General features: G+C 36.6%; 1 protein-coding gene across 10 annotated transcripts in view; it reads left to right on the top strand.

Moving 5' to 3' along the window:
* Positions 1-16741, top strand: part of LOC127857714 (pleckstrin homology domain-containing family A member 1-like) — a 45539-nt gene that overhangs the window by 1509 nt on the left and 27289 nt on the right. For all 10 annotated transcript variants that reach the window (XR_008038575.1, XR_008038571.1, XR_008038572.1 and 7 more), the window contains exons 2-9: positions 1373-1539; positions 2327-2386; positions 4160-4205; positions 6936-7033; positions 11997-12083; positions 13233-13328; positions 14402-14470; positions 15663-15724. Coding sequence is in view for 5 of the 10 variants with exons in the window: in XM_052394376.1 (XP_052250336.1) it covers positions 1411-1539; positions 2327-2386; positions 4160-4205; positions 6936-7033; positions 11997-12083; positions 13233-13328; positions 14402-14470; positions 15663-15724 (647 nt within the window). In the remaining 5 variants the exon portion in view is untranslated. The remainder of the gene's footprint in view (positions 1-1372; positions 1540-2326; positions 2387-4159; positions 4206-6935; positions 7034-11996; positions 12084-13232; positions 13329-14401; positions 14471-15662; positions 15725-16741) is intronic.

Below are 16741 nucleotides of genomic sequence, written 5' to 3' on the forward strand. Positions count from 1 at the left end.
ATCGTAAGGCAATAAAGATGTTATCGATAAAGGCGCGTGGCGAAATTTGCCTTTGACAAAAAGGGCGCGTGGTGAAATTTGTCTTTGAAAAGGGCAGCGTGGCGATCCGGGAGGGCGGCGTGGCTTTTGGCCACGCTAAAATGGCCTGGGAAAAACACTAATGGTAGTGTGGGATATCATTCCTTATGACCAGGTTTCTTCAGATTTGTCTCCATGTCTGTTCTGGCACGCCATTCTGTGTATTTCCTAAACTATCGACAGGGCTTTTTTCTTGATTTGGTCTGGCCTTCTGTTCTGCAGAACAATTATTGACAAAGTCAGCTTGAAATTTGAGCAAAATTTCATCATTTTAAAGAAATTACCTAAGTTGAAGCGGCCTTTCTATTGGGGAACTGGGTATATTATAAGGCCCTCGCTAAAAAAGGATAAAAAGCCCTGTTTCTCATCCTTGTCATGTCAGCTTTAAATTTACAATCACCTTTAATTTTATCAACTTTTCCTAAGTGTAGCTCATATTTATTGATAAATGCTGAAATAATTGTACTGTACATGTTGAGATAGTTTAACACTGTAGAAACTGCTCAATACTCTGAGCAGAACTTCCAAAATTGGAGGCATTGAAGTTATAGTTATCTTCTGCCATAGGCGGAGGGATATTGTTTTGGCGTTGTCCATCCATCCGTCAGTCCGTCTTTCCGTCCGTCCAGAGCCATATCTTGGAAGTGCTTTGGCAGATTTCATTGAAACTTGGCATGAGTATATATATGCATAAGATGATGATGCACGCCAAATGGCATTGTACACCTTCTGTTAATAACAGAGTTATGGCCCTTTGTATCTTGGACAATGCCTTTTTTAAGTGTCAAATATAACACTTTTGTGTCCAAAAGCATATTGGCTGGGGATATCAATTCAATGAATTTGTTTGTTTTTGAATGTTGTTGAAAGTCCTTCATGTCACATAGGTGGTGCGATTCTCTCAGACTTGAGCATGTTGAAAATGAAACCTTCAAGGTTGCAATTAAAAAACCCCAAATATTTCAATATTCTATTGAATAGTGATATAATGCTTGTTTTCCTTATTTTAACAACACATTTTAAATACATTTACGAGCCCTGCTCTTGGAAAATGCGGTTAAATGCACCTGCATAAAGTCTGGTTTCAGGGCTATTTAGGCACGACACTTCACCTAAACTGGATTTTCCCTTAGAAGAGACTTCCTTTAAAAGAAAAATACAATGAAACCTGAAAGTGTCGTCCCTGGTTAGTCTCTTATCATGACTGGACAGGCTAATCTGGGACGACACTTCATCCACATGCATAATGCCCAGTGTTCCCTGAGCAAGGCTTATGTGTTGTTTTTTATTTCAGAGATCTTCCTTCTGAGACTATGTAAATGTTACTAAATAATGGCGGACTTGGCAACTTTGTGTGGCGTTATGAAGGTTGAGGACCAGAAAGGGAAATTTCAAGAGGAGAGATATTTCCAGCTTAACCTTGCAGAGAGTAAAGTATGCATCTACATTGATGATCCTCAGGTAAGCTTTTTGTCTACATTCATCATCATACTCACACAGATATGTGTCTTGTTCTGTGAAAAATGGGCATAATACATGTACGGAAAGTGTCGTCCCAGATTAGCCTGTGCAGTCGGAGAGGGCACTTTCCGTTTTAATAGTATTTTTCGTTTAAAGGATGTCCCTTTTTACCGAAAATCTAGTTTAAGCGGAAAGTCTGCACAGGCTAATCAGGGACGACACTTTACCCACATGCATTATGCCCATTTTTCTCAGAACAAGACACATATACACTCCAAACTTAGCAGTTAATTGAGAACAGCCTTTACCTGACTGCAGCTGTAAGTCTAGATTCCGCCTAATGAAAATCATTCTTTATTACACCTGAGTATAACAGTCACCTTGTCATTGTGACCAACGGCTAGTATAGTTTACTCTGAAAGCAGTATTTCACCTGTGAACAGCGATCTTGAGGCAGTAGTGAGCAACAATATCATCACTGATTAATTAAAGTTTAACAGTAGAAATTTAACATTTAAATCCATTTATCATATGTAAATTTGTATAATTTAATAGAAATAACTTATGTTATTATACTTTTACGTTGACAACGAGCCTTTGTTTACGTCACACTCTGCGCAAACTAGTGGGTGGGAGAATGATCTTGCCATACTGCAAACTTGCAAACCATCTAAAAATCAGTCATCTGAGACCAGATGTCAAAAGTCTATAACAACCTATTTGGTAATTTCCCTGGACTGACTGTTGTTCTTAGGTACATGTATGTGACTTTTTGCATATTTTTCAGCATTTGCCAAAGACATCTAATGATCCTCTGTTGGAAATAGATTTCAATGTGATATCAAAGGTAAATGACTTTTATGATATACACATGCATACTTTGCGGTGTTTTTTATATTATAATTTGGGTCCGGTAGGGGTTAATGGGACCTAAAAATTCCCAATTGAAGGTTTCCAAAAAAGAATATTTTTTGTAAGTGTAAACATGTCATTCATCTCCAAATCCAGCTTGTTGAACATTTGAAATAACTTTTGTTATAAATTTGTAAGTATTTGTAAGCATAAAATCAACAACATTAATTTCCCAAATGTCGTCAAAAAGACGCAATATTTCCAAATCCAAAGGCATCCCGCCCCATTCCCAAAATGGTGAAAAAACACCACTTTGTTGTTATTGACAAAGCCTAATAAAGTAAAAATGTTGATACCATATATTTTATTTGAATGATACTTGAATGTAGATTAAAAACCATTTATCATATTTATCATTCAATAAATTTATCTGAACAAGCATAATAAATACTTCTTATGACGTTATGTTGAGCATGATAAAGAAAACATTTTGAACATTTGAAATCCTCTTTTATGTTACTTTCATGTGTGAAATTGGTTATTTAATGCTCATGGGGTGCTTTAAGCAGTGCTCCAGCTAGGATTTGAAAAGGGCAGGGACCTTTTTTGTCAAAATGGCACTTTCAATGCGTACAATTTTTCAAAAGGGCTCTTTTGAGCGCTTGGTCGTATCTGGAATGCCCCCTGTTTTTATATTATTATATATTATTTTCATTATTATTAAACAATGCCAATTAAATGTCTACAATAAGGAATTAATTTATTACAAGGTAACAAGAGATTTATAAATTATTATACATGTATGTCTTTAAAACATTTTTTTTATATGATAATAGGGCAGGGTGGAGCATGGGAAGGGCAGGACGGGGCTTCGGAAAGGCAGGGCGAGGAGCCCTTCCATTTAGGCCAAGCTAGAGCACTGTTTAAGGATAGGGTGTTGATGTTGACTGTCAGTAAATGACTCCATAACCTTTGTTCTTCTAACGACTAATCCTCTTGAATAGCTGAACAGAACATCACAGGAATGATCCCTTGTTGATTCTTTTTCAAAGTTGTTCAAATCTTTGCAGTCTGTTACATATATAGGTGCCAGATTCTAAAAATAGAATTAATAAAAGATATATTTCAACAATGTCTCTAATTAAGCAACAAAGTCTTATTTCTTCACATCATCTCCTTGATAGAAAAACTGGCCTCACCCTAGGGGGTTTCATGATTTATATAGACTGATCAAGTAAATAACTTATAATTCTTCCTCTCTGATACCGCAAGGGTCAGAAGTCTAACATTTGGTGTGTAACAATTTATAACGATCAGTTTTCTGCCGAAGCACCAGCAGTCAGCAATTTCACTGGTTACTAAAAATCTTTTCGCCGGCTACTTTTCCTCAAAATATAAATTCTAAACAGTGCAAAAAATGACTGTGTCAGTTCTTAGTTGCTGGCTTCTTTGAAAATATTACTGGCTGCTCAGATTTATTTGCAGAACACTGATCCTCATCAATTATTGGCACCCTGGGGTTTACTTGTTTTGATTTTACGTATATACATATATAGTGCAAACTTCTCATCTGAAATGGCATAGCCCATAGATTTGGTGTTGAAGATTTAATATCTAATATCATATGGTGGTATCGTACGTCGTAGGTAGAAAGTGTCCTCCCTGACTAGCATGTGCAGTCTAATCTAGTACAACACTTTACGCACATGCATTAGACCCAGTTTTCAAAAAATGTTGCTTGTATTAATATTTTAACAACCCTTTTTAGGTGAGCGATGCAAGAAAGCTACGACCTAAGGGTGGTAACTGCTTCTGTGAGTATTACAATAATTATTTTTATGCCCCCAGAACATAGGTTCTGGGGGCATATTAAAATCGCACCGTCAGTCAGTCAATTAGTTAGTTAGTTAGTCTGTCCGGATTAGTTTCCGCTCAATAAGGCAAGCAATTGTCATCAGATCTTCACCAAACTTCATGACAATGTGTAAGGCAATAACATCTAGGTCAAGTTCGATAATCAGCCAATTTGACCCAGACACTCTTGAGTTACGGCCCTTGAATCATCGTAAAATTGTTTTTTTTCTTGTTTCCGCTCAATAACTCGAGCAATTGTCATCAGATCTTCACCAAACTTCATGAAAATGTGTAAGGCAATAACATCTAGGTCAAGTTTGATAATCGGCAAAATTGACCCAGACACTCCTGAGTTACGGTCCTTGAATCATCATAAAATTTGTTTTTTCTTGTTTCTGCTCAATAACTCGAGCAAATTTCATTATAAGGATCTTTGCCACACTTCATGAAAATGTGTAAGGCAATTACATCTAGGTCAAGTTTGATAATAGGCCAAATTGACCCAGACACTCCTGAGTTACGGCCCTTAAATCATCGAAAAATTGTGTTTTTTCTCGTTTCAGCTCAATAACTGGAGCAATTGTTTTAAGATCTTCACCAAACTTCATGAACATGTGTAAGGCAATAACATCTAGGCCAAGTTCGATAATCAGCCAATTTGACCAAGACACTCCTGAGTTACGGCCCTTGAATCTTCATAAAATTTGTTTTTTTCTCTCTTCGCTCTATAACTCGAGCAAATGTCATAGGATCTTCGCCACACTTCATAAAATGTGTTAGGAAATAAAATCTAGGTCAAGTTTTATTATCAGCCAAATTGCCCCAGACCCTCCTCAGTAACGGCCCTTGAATCATAAAAAAATTGCGTTTTTCTTGTTTCAGCTCAATTACTCGAGCATATGTCATAGGATCTCCCGCACACTTCATAATCATGTGTAAGGTCATAAGATCTAGGTCAAGTTCGATAATCAGCCAAATTGACTAAGACACTCCTGAGTTACGGCCCTTGAATCATAGAAAAATTGAGTTTTTTCCTTATGTTACGAAGAAGTGCATGTTGGATTGTTATTGTCCTATATCAAAACTTAACTTTTTATGCCCTCGGTAGGGTGGCATATAACAGTCGCACTGTCCGTCTGTCTGTCCGTCAGTCTGTCTGTCCGTCGCACTTTTGCGTTAAGGTTTCGAAAATGCTCATGACTTCTATGTCGCTTCAGATGTAACTTTCATTTTTGGTTTGTATGTGTATATGGACAAGGCCTTTTCATAGGCACACAAATATTGACCCCTTTGACCTTGAACTTGAACTTCCACTTTTAGGTTTCAAAATCTGCGTTAAGGTTTCGAAAAAGCGTTTTTTGGGGGCATATGTCTTCCAATGGAGACAGCTCTTGTTTCTTTTTTTCCTGCTTTGTTGTAAGATTTAATTTATTGAAACTCATTTATTTAAGTACGATTGGAACTATTTAAGAAAGCAAATTTACCTTCTTTATTTTAACACACTGAATTGCAATGCCACCCTGTAGATGAACCAGTACTTAGCGTCTTTAGGAAATATGCATGTTTGTTTTTCCTGCTATGTTGGTAGATTTGGAGCAATCAAAAAGATATAAATGAATCTTCAACAAAAGGAGACTATGTGTTCATGAAATGATGTCATGACTGTTACAGCATGATCATTAATAATATTGTGAACAACTTCCATTAAATCGCCTAAAAATGAACAATATAAAGAAATTTTGACAAAAAATATTATGCTTACATGCGATTGACAATATGTTATAATTGTATTATAAATTGTAGTTTTTGAGTTCTTCATGTAAAGCTCTATGTCTCTTTGAGAAAAGAGGAAAGAAAGAGAATGTTTTAAAGTGACAGAACAAGAGAAAGATTCGTTACAAGCTTTGAAGAAATTGGGCTTTGTGTGTTTTTGTAAAGCATTGTTCCAGATTAGCCTGTGCAGTCTGCGCAGGCTAATCAGCGATGACACTTTCCGCCTAAACTGTATTTTCTGTTAGAAGAAACTTCCTTTAAATGAAAAATTCTATTTAAGCAGAAAGGTAATTCCTGATAAGCTTGTGTGGACTGCACAGGCTAATCTGAGACAATGCTTTAAGCCTTTCCCACTCAGAATCAAAGTGAAAATGCCTATGTGCAAACAGCATAAAACCAGAACAGCCTGCGAGTAACTCGCAGTCTGTTCAGGTTTTATGCTGTTTGCTGCTCATCAGTATCTAAGGGTTGGAACTGAAACCTTTAACACTTGGATCTAGTAAGCAAGGTATTACATTTAATGTAACTTTCTAAGGGACTACAAAAGCGTCAAATATGTATCTAAGTGGTAAAGGGTTAAGCACATGCATTGAGCCCATTATGCCCAGAATGTGGCTCAATATTTGTGTCGTGTTCTGAGAAAACTGGGCATAATGCATGTGTGTAAAGTGTCATCTCAGATTAGCCTGCGCAGTGTACACAGGCTAATCAGAGACGACACTTTCCACCTAAACTAGATTTTTGCTAAGAAGAGACTTTTTTTAAACAGAAAATATCATAAAAGCTGAAAGTGTCGTCTCTGATTAGCCAGTGCGAACTCCACAGGCTAATCTTGGACGACACTTTACTCACATGCTTTAAACCCCATTTTCACAGAACAAGACTCATTTGTCAAGAGAGTCTCATGCATTTTACAGATATCACCCATTCTGGAGACCAGATGTTTATACAGGCATCAAGTGAAGCAGACATGAACAAATGGATTGACGCTCTCAATGAAGCTTCTAAAATAAGGGTTTGTAACTTATTATTCACTCTTCACGGCTTAGATACGCATTTCATCCCTTTGTAACCCTAAGATAATGAAATTAAAGAAAACCCAACTACGGATCAGCAGATGATTTATTCCATAAATCAATCTCTGGTTTGACCCATTTATGCCTAGTGGACTCTCCCATCCTTCTGAATTGGGTCAATTTATTATTCAAAATTAGCGATGTCTAGTATATTTATTTCTATTTTTAGAATATTTCTTACAAAAATTCCTTTGAGCAAACAGCGAAGACCCTGATGAGACGCCACATCATGCGGCGTCTCATCTGAGTCTACGCTGTTTGTCAAGGCCTTTTTTCTAGACACTAGGCACAAATGGTAAAATGGTCGTCGTTGTTTGAACTTCTTTTTCATTTTTCTAATTTTTAAATGTCAGAGAAAATGTTTAAAAAACAACAGCAGAAGAGGATTTAAATTGCGAAAAATTGAGAAATTCATTGTATGTGGTGCAGTTATACAGTGAAAAAGTGTTGTTTTCATTTTTCTTCGAAGCAATTGAACTGGTAGTGGAATTTCTTGTAAAATTGGAATTACGTAATGATTAATCATTAATCATTGTGCTGAATTATCATCAGCATCATTGCTGTGGAACATTGCAATATGCAAAATACTAGTGTTTCATAGTTATGATGCTTAGTTCTCTAACAACCACAGTTGGAAGGGAACTTGTATACAGGTGAAGTAAATAATGGTGCAGAAAGCCAGAACGTTTATTTAAACAAATAATTATTTATTTCACTTTTTGTTAGATTGCACTAAAAGTCTTATGCTTATTTATACACTCGAGACTGTTTCCTTGGTAGAACTAATACTGTGAGTCTTCAGAGTTTAGTACTAGCAGGCTCATTCAACATCAGCCACAAACATGGCTCGATTTGGATACAGGCTAATTCAGCCCCAAATCAAAGAGGCTTATTTGGTGCTCTTTTTAAATCATAGATATTCTTTAAAGATGATTTTGAGAACTCAAGCTAGGTTCCAGTGGGGATCAAAAAGGGATATTATAGCTAAATGGACACTATCCAATATGCCAGCACATTTGTTTTTATAATTGATAAATATAGCAATGGATGATTCTTTCCTATGTGTATTTACTATGTTACTGATTTACTGCAAGAATGAGTAACCCCTTTTTTGCAACTGTCATCTGCATAAAACTGGTTGGTAATTAACTGCTTGCCCAGCTTTAACTTTATCACTGTAACTGACTATATTAAATTTTAACTTTTCATCTCTAAAGGATATTAATTTTAAGCGAGGCTGTTTTCGGAGAAAACCCGAGCTATTGTCATAGCCAGCCTGTCGTCTGACGTACGCCGTAGGCGTCGTGCTATAACCTTAGCATTGGCCATAACTTTTTAAATATTGAACATAGCACCTTGATATTTGGCATGCATGTGTATCTCATGGAGTTGCACATTTTGAGTGGTAAAATTTCAAGGTGAACATCATCCTTCAAGGTCTAGGGTGGAAAAAACAAAGTCAAGGAAAGTAATAAGCTTTAAATGGACATAGTTATCTGACCTGCCCACATATATATTTTTGGTTAAATAAAGCAAAGCGGCGCAGTAGGCGGCATTGGGTTGCTAACAAACACATTGTGGTAAAAGGTCAAGGTCAAAGTCATCCTTTACGGTCTACATTAAAAAATACAAATTTAAGGGAAGTAATAAGCTTTAAAAAGGGAGAAAATTATTCAATATTGAACATAGCCACTTTATATATTTGGCATGCATGTGTATCTCATAGAGCTGCACATTTGGAGTGGTCAATCACAGTCACGGTAGTGGCTTTTAATTATTTGCTACTAAAAATAGAGATTTGTTTGACACAATTATTTTCAAGGGAAATAATTTATATAATTATAAATCTCATATTATATATTTCCTTACCAAGAATTGAAGTTCTTTTCACAGTTACTGTACAGATTTCTTATTTTGATTATTTATAACTCAAATGATTGATTTGTCAAAGTTTTTTATGCCCCCGGTAGGGTGGCATATAGCAGTTGAACTGTCCGTCAGTCAGTATATCAGTATGCGTGTATGTCAGTCTGTCAGCCCGTCCGAAAAAACTTTTACATTGGCCATAACTTTTTTACTATTGAAGATAGCAACCAGTGTCCGACAAATTTCTTATTTTTCAGGTAGCCCACTGGGCTACCAATAAAAATATTTGGTAGCCCATAAAATTTTCCTACTAAATGATAAGAGGCAGGTTTTCATCTTTATTTTATTTCTTCATTTACATATACATAATATGTATACATACATATACATAATACAGCAAGTAGTCTGATGTACACAGTCAATATCGTTAATTAATGTTACAGTACAGGCACCGTGTACGTAAATGTAAATGTACCAAGGAAAATTCTACGTATGTCTGTCAATAAAACGGGCTACCGCTCTTATAGATTTATAGTAGCCCGGCGGGCGTCAGCTAGAAAATTTCAGTAGCCCGATGAAAAATTTCGGTAGCCCCCGGGCTTGGGGCAATGGATTTGTCGGACACTGTAGCAACTTGATATTTGGCAAGCATGTGTATCTCATGGAGCTGAACATTTTGAGTGGTGAAAGGTGAAGGTCAAGGTCATCCTTTAAGGTAAAATGTCAAATATATGGTGTCTGTCCGTCCGAAAACTTTAACATTGGCCATAACTTTTTCAATATTGAAGATAGCAACTTGATATTTGGCATGCATGTGTACCTCATGAAGCTGCAAAAGTCAAAAGAGTGTTCTCAATGATATCTTGGGTGAGTTCGAAAATGGTTACGTTTGCTTGAAAAACATGGCTGCCAAGGGGCGGGCATTTTTCCTTATATGGCTATATATGGCTATAGTAAAACCTTGTGAACACTCTAGAGGCCACATTTATTGTCCATTCTTCATGAAATTTGGTAAGAAGATTGGTCTCAATGATATCTTGGATGAGTTCAAAAATGATGCTGGTAAGTTGAAAAACATGGCTGCCAGGGGGCGGGGCATTTTTCCTTATATGGCTATAGTAAAACCTTGTTAACACTCTAGAGGCCACATTTATTTTCCGATCTTCATGAAACTTTGTCAGAAGATTTGTCCTAATGATATCTTGTATGAGTTCGAAAATGGTTTCTGTTGCTTAAAAAACATGGCCACCAGGAAGCGGGGCATTTTTTCTAATATGGCTATATATCATGCTTTAGTAAAACCTTGTTAACACTCTAGAGGCCACATTTATTGTCCGATCATCATGAAACTTGGTCAGATGATTTGTCCAAATGATATCTTGGATGAGTTCGAAAATGGTTACGGTTGGTGGAAAAACATGTCCGCCAAGAGGGCGTGGCATTTTTCCTTATATAGCTATAGTTAAACCTTGTTAACACTCTAGAGGCCATGTTTATTGTATGATCATCATGAAACTTTGTCAGAAGATTTGTCCCAATGATATTTTGGACAAGTTTGAAAGTGGTTTCAGTTGCTTGAAAAACATGGCCACCAATGGGCGGGGCATTTTTCCTTATATGGACTTATGAATCTTCATGAAACGTTGTCAGTATATTTGTTTTAATGATATCTTATGATATCGTATGAAAATGGTTCTGGTCTGTTGAAAAACGTGGCTGCCAGGGTGTTCTTTAGTCATGAAAGTTGGTAAGAACATATTTTTCTAATGACATCTTGGGATGCACAGAACAGGTCAGTTCCTTTGAATATCAGGTGAGCGACTTTGGGCCTTTCAGGCCCTCTTATTAAATGATATCCATAGATACATGATCAACTCTGGCTATGATCTCTTTGAATCCACAGGCCTTGGTTGTCAGTGATGTCTGACATTGTCATAATTGACTGTGAGACCCCCCCCCCCCTCCCGGTTGGATTGGACAAAATTCAAGGGAAGTAATAAGCTTTAAAGGGAGATGATGTTTATACCTGCCAAATGATAAATAGAATACAATTTTATTTTAAAGCGGCGCAATAGGGGGCATTGTGTTTCTGACGAACACATCTCTTGATATAATTATCATTTTTTACCTGTTCTAATTTGCGAATGCTAGTTTTCATTAAATACCAGTGGACTTATGTCCATTTATACATGATGAACTCTGGCTATGATCTCTTTGATAAACCACAGGCCTTGGTTGTCAGTGATGTCTGACTTGGTCATTTTTGACTGTCTACAGACCTCCCCCCCCCCCTGGTTGGATTGGACAAAATCCAAGGGAAGTAATAAAGCTTTACAGGGAGATGATGTTTATACCTGCCAAATGATAAATAGAAATTTTATTTCAAAGTGGCACAGTAGGGGGCATTGTGTTTCTGACAAACACATCTCTTGTTGGGTCACTAGGTCAAAGGTAAAGGTCTCTGTGAATTCTAAAAAAATAAAAATCTGACAAGCTTTTGCAGCCGAGCTTGGCACCCGTTATGCGGTGCTCTTGTTTTAGATTAACATCAAATTCACATTGTTTTGGTTAATTATAGGCTTTTAATTGTACATGTAATTTGACACCACTCAAGTGACTCATGCATTTTGCTATATAATTGTACTGTTATTTTCACATTATTTTTATCTCAGTCTCAAGTCATATTATCAAGTATTTATACAACCATTTTGTATATGACATATTTTACGTTGTGTGTTATGATGAATGGATCTTGTTTCTTACTTGCTGAAACAACTGTGTTAAACTTTGGACCAGAGATAAATATTATATTAATACAGATAAGTGTTAAGTCAATATTGGGAAAATCAACTTTTGTATCATTGATGTTTGTTCATCAAAGTCATGATCTTTATATGAGTGTGATTAATCTAATTAGTTCCTTTTTTACCCTTACATGCATTGTTACAAAGGGGTGTGATAAATGATGATCAATTTAGCTGTATGATTTATCATGATATATTTATAATTTCTATTGATCATAATGAGTTTTTGCAGGTAAGTGAGGCCAAGCACATAGAACTCGCGCCGCCAAACACCAGGAATGAAGTGGCTGGGGGCGTTATACAACGGAGCACTGTCGAGGTACGTCACTCTGTTTGATTGTATACTTTTTCTACTGTATTTTTCCATTTATGCAAGTGTTTCTTATTTATTATGATTTTTTAACGGTTGGCTCAAACAAGCTTGAAATTTTACCACAGTTCAAAAGTAATTTAGTTGTATTTATTAACCATTTGCTGTGCCTACTGCTTGTAACTCTTAGCATCAAATAATACTTTTATTTTCTGAGCCTTGTCCCAGAACAACCTGGCACTATGCATGTGTGTAAAGTGTCCCAGAACAACCTGGCACTAAGCAAATGTGTATAAAGTGTCCCAGAACAACCTGGCACTATGCATGTGTGTAAAGTGTCCCAGAACAACCTGGCACTATGCAAGTGTATAAAGTGTCCAAGAAAACCTTGCTCTATGCATGTGTGTAAAGAGTTGTCCCAGAAAAATCTGGCACTATGCATGTGTGTAAAGTGTCCCAGAAAACCTTGCTCTATGCATGTGTGTAAAGTGTCCCAGAACAACCTGGCACTATGCGTGTGTGTAAGGTGTCGTCCCAGACCACCTTGCCCTATGCATTTGTGTAAAGTGTTGTTCCAGAAAAATCTGGCACTATGCATGTGTGTAAAGTGTATAAGAAAAACCTGGCCTGGCGCTATGCATGTGTGTAAAGTGGCGTCCCAGAAAACCTGGCACTATGCATGTGTGTAAAGTGGCGTCCCAGAACAACCTGGCACTATAGATATGTACAGTGTCGTCCTAAAAAAACGGGCACTATGCATGTGTTTTAAGTGTTATCCCAGAAAAACCTGGCACTATGAATGTGTGTTAAGTGTCATTCCAGAAAAACCTTGCACTATGCATGTGTGTAAAGTGTCGTTCCAAATGAGTCTGTGCAGTCTGCATAAGCTTACCTGGGACGACGCTTTCCACTTGTATAGTAATTGTTGTTCAAAGAAAGTCTCTTATCAGCAACAATACAGTTCAGACAGCAGTGTCAGGGACGACCATTCCCATCTAGACTAGATTTGCTTTCAGAAGAGATTTAAAAAAAAATGAAAAAAAATAAGTGGGAAGTGTCATCCCTCATAAGCCTGAGAATAAACTTTAGGCCAAGGAAATAGGTCCATTTTTTTCCAGAACACAGCTTATCACATCTGATTAATTATTGTTATTGTAGAGTTCAGATGGTGGAAGAGACACACCAGAAACACAGATGCCAGCGTTGTCATTGCAGTCAATTAAGTCGGGGTATGCCACGAAACAAGGCGCATTGGTATGCTTGATAGTCTCATACTTTTTATGCCCCCTCTAGGATGGCATATACATGTAGCAGTTGAAATGTCAGTCTATCTGTCTGTCTGTCTGTCAGTCTGTGGGTCTGTCCGAAAACTTTAAAATTGGCCATAACTTTTGCAATATTGAAGATAGCAACTTGATATTTGGCATGCATGTGTAACTCATGGAGCTGCACATTTTGAGTGGTGAAAGGTCAAGGTCATCCTTCAAGGTCAAAGGTCAAAAAACAAAATCCAAGCGAAGTAACAAGCTTTAAGGGAGATAATTTCTATTTTATATCATTTGGCAGGTACACATCATTTTCACAAGGGAAGTAGTATTTTTTAAAGGGATATAATCAAAGATTTTTTTTTCAAAGTGCCACATCTCTTATTAGGTATGTTTTGAGTATCGAAGGCAAGCATTTTCACCATATACAGGTAAATCAAAAGCCAAAGGCTTATTAAAATGCCTTAAAGTCTGTTTCCTGGGGAGAACTAGTATTTGGTGTCTTTTAGGAAGATCTAACGAACGATCCCACAGCCGCCATAGTACCTGTGACCTACCGGTTACTAGGCGGACACTGTATCTACTATTCCATGGCGACCTTGAATCATGGTATGCTATAAAGCATAACATATTTCCCAGTTTACCGAAGTGTGTTCTGGTAAGTGATAAGAAGGAGAAATTGATATCCTTTATTTATTAATCTGTTTTATAATATGTATTTTTACTGCCATATGCTGTGAACATTGTCTACTGAAGTCACTGATTATCCATTTGCTACATGCTACAGAGAATCATGCTTCATAGTCAATTAATCCTTTCCCACTCAGAAGCGAATTGAAAATGTCTATGTGTAAATAGCATAAAATCAGAACAACCAAGTTACTCGCAGTCTGTTCAGGTTTTATGCTGTTTGCTGCTCATCAGTAACTAAGGGTTGGAAATGAATTAAATGTAACTTTCTTAGGGGGACTACATTTCCGTCAAAATACCTATCTGAGTGGAAAAGGGTTAAGTATTTGCATAAAACCCCATTTTCTCAAAGCAACTTTCATTTATTTTAAGAGGAAGAATTGGAAGAGACGTTTCTTTGTATTGGATGAAACTGGATTTTCTTACTTCAAAAATGAAAAGGTAAGTTTATGGTATATGTGTTTCACTCCACCATGATTTATGAATGAATGATATATGGGTTGTGCTCTGTCAAAAAGGGTTCTAATGCATGTGCGTAAAGTGGTGTCCCAGATTACCCTGCGCAGTCCGCACAGGCTTATCAGGGACACACTTTACACTTTAATGATATATTCCGTTTAAAGAAAGTCTCTTTTTAGCAAAGTCAAGTTAAGTTAGAAAGTGTCATCCCTGAATAGCCTGTGCAGACTGCACAGGCTGATCTGGGAAAACACTTTATGCACATTCATTAAACCCCCTTTTCACAGAGCATGGCCCATATATGTTTAAGAACCCCCTCCACTCATACACCCTGAAGACAAGCGTCAGGGCTTCATGTCAACATTGAGTTTTAATCCTATTTATTTAAGCTTGATTACATTACAAGCCATAGGCTCATTGAAACACTCTCGAGTCAGTTACCTGAGTAGAACCAGCACTTGGCATCTTTTCAGGGAGATCTAAAGAAACCCCCCAACAGTGGGGATCAAAGCAGTGGCATCCTCGTCGCTAGGTGAACACCATACCCACTATGCCATGGCAATATTCATTTTACACTATGCCATGGCAATATTCATTTTACAAAATTGATCTCTGTTCCATAGAAATTGCAAATTTTAGTGAAAATTGACCCTTTTAGGAAAAAATTTAGGTTGCTAAATTGATAAAGTATGAAGAGTTAATGATAAAATTACAATAAAATAAAAATGTTCTGAACAAATGCATATTAGTAAAATTGTTTTTTGGTAAAAAGAATTCATTTTACAAATATGATGTCTGTTGCAGAGAAACTGCAAATTTTAGTATAAATTCATCTTATTTGGGAAAAACTTAGGTTGCTAAATTGATCAAATATGAAGAGTTAATGATAAAATTACAATAAAATACTAATGTTCTGAACAAATGCATATTAGTAAAATTGTTTTTTGGTAAAAAATTAATTGGTCTCTTTATTTCTTTTTTCCCAAAAACATCTAAGTCAAATCAATAGTTTGGTTTTGTAGGACTTCATTTGGGGAAAAAACAGACTAGTTTTGTGATGATGATAAGACCTCACGTGAATATACCTTGTTACCCATATAAAGACTGGTATGATAAAAGCTTGGGGTGAATTATTCATATCTAATATTTTAACAACATTGAATTTCCATTCCAGGAGAGATTACCAATCAAAAGAATACCATTAACAGATATTAGGAAAGCAATTCCTGTTATAAAGTAAGCATAAAGTATTGTCTATTGTTAAGTAAGCATAAAGAATTGCCTATTTTTGAATAAGCTATAGGGAAAGCATTATTGTATTATAAAGTAAGATATTTGGAAAGCACTGCCTATAATAAAGTAAGCATAAAGCCTTGCCTATTATTAAGTAAGTAGAAAGCATTGCCTATAATTATCCCCCCTAAGGAGGGCATATAGTGATTGTACTGTCCGTCTGTCTGTCCGTCTGTCTGTCTGTCCGTCACACTTTGCGGTTAGGTTTCGAAAAATGCTCATAACTTCAATGTCGCTATAGATGTAACATTCATATTTGGTACGCATGTGCATATGGACAAGGCCTTTCCATACAAACACAAATTTTGACCCTGTGACCTTGACCTTAGGGTCCGCGTTAAGGTTCGAAAAATGCGTTTAGGTTTCGAAAAATGATCATAATTTCTATCAAAGCGTTTATCAGGGGCATATGTCATCCTATGGAGAAAGCTCTTGCTAAGTAAGTAGAAAGCATTGCCTATTATTAAGTAAGCTATTTTGAAAGCACTGCATAGCATTAAGTCAGCTATTAGAAAATCACTATCTATTATTAAATAAGCATAAAAAAATGCCTATTATTAAGTAAGCATAAAGCCTTGACTATTATTAAGTAAGCAGAAAGTAGTGCCTTGTATTAATTAAGCTATTTAGAAAGCACTGCCTACTATTTAGTTGGCAGATGAAAAATTATGATGCTTTTTATGCCCCCAAAGGAGGGCATATAGTGATCAGACTGACAATCTGTCTGTCTGTCTGTCTGTCTGTCCGTCTGTCAGTCTGTCTGTCCGTCACACTTTGCGTTTAGGTTTCGAAAAATGCTCATAACTTCTATGTTGCTTCAGATAGCAACTTGATATTTGGCATGCATGTGTATCTCATGAAGCTGCACATTTTGAGTGGTAATAGGTCAAGGTCATCCTTCAAGGTCAAAGGTCAAAAAAACAAATCCAAGGGAAGTAATAATCTTTAAAGGGAGATAAT

Source organism: Dreissena polymorpha, chromosome 14, assembly GCF_020536995.1.
Source record: "Dreissena polymorpha isolate Duluth1 chromosome 14, UMN_Dpol_1.0, whole genome shotgun sequence".
In the NCBI taxonomy this organism is placed as follows: Eukaryota; Metazoa; Mollusca; class Bivalvia; order Myida; family Dreissenidae; genus Dreissena; species Dreissena polymorpha.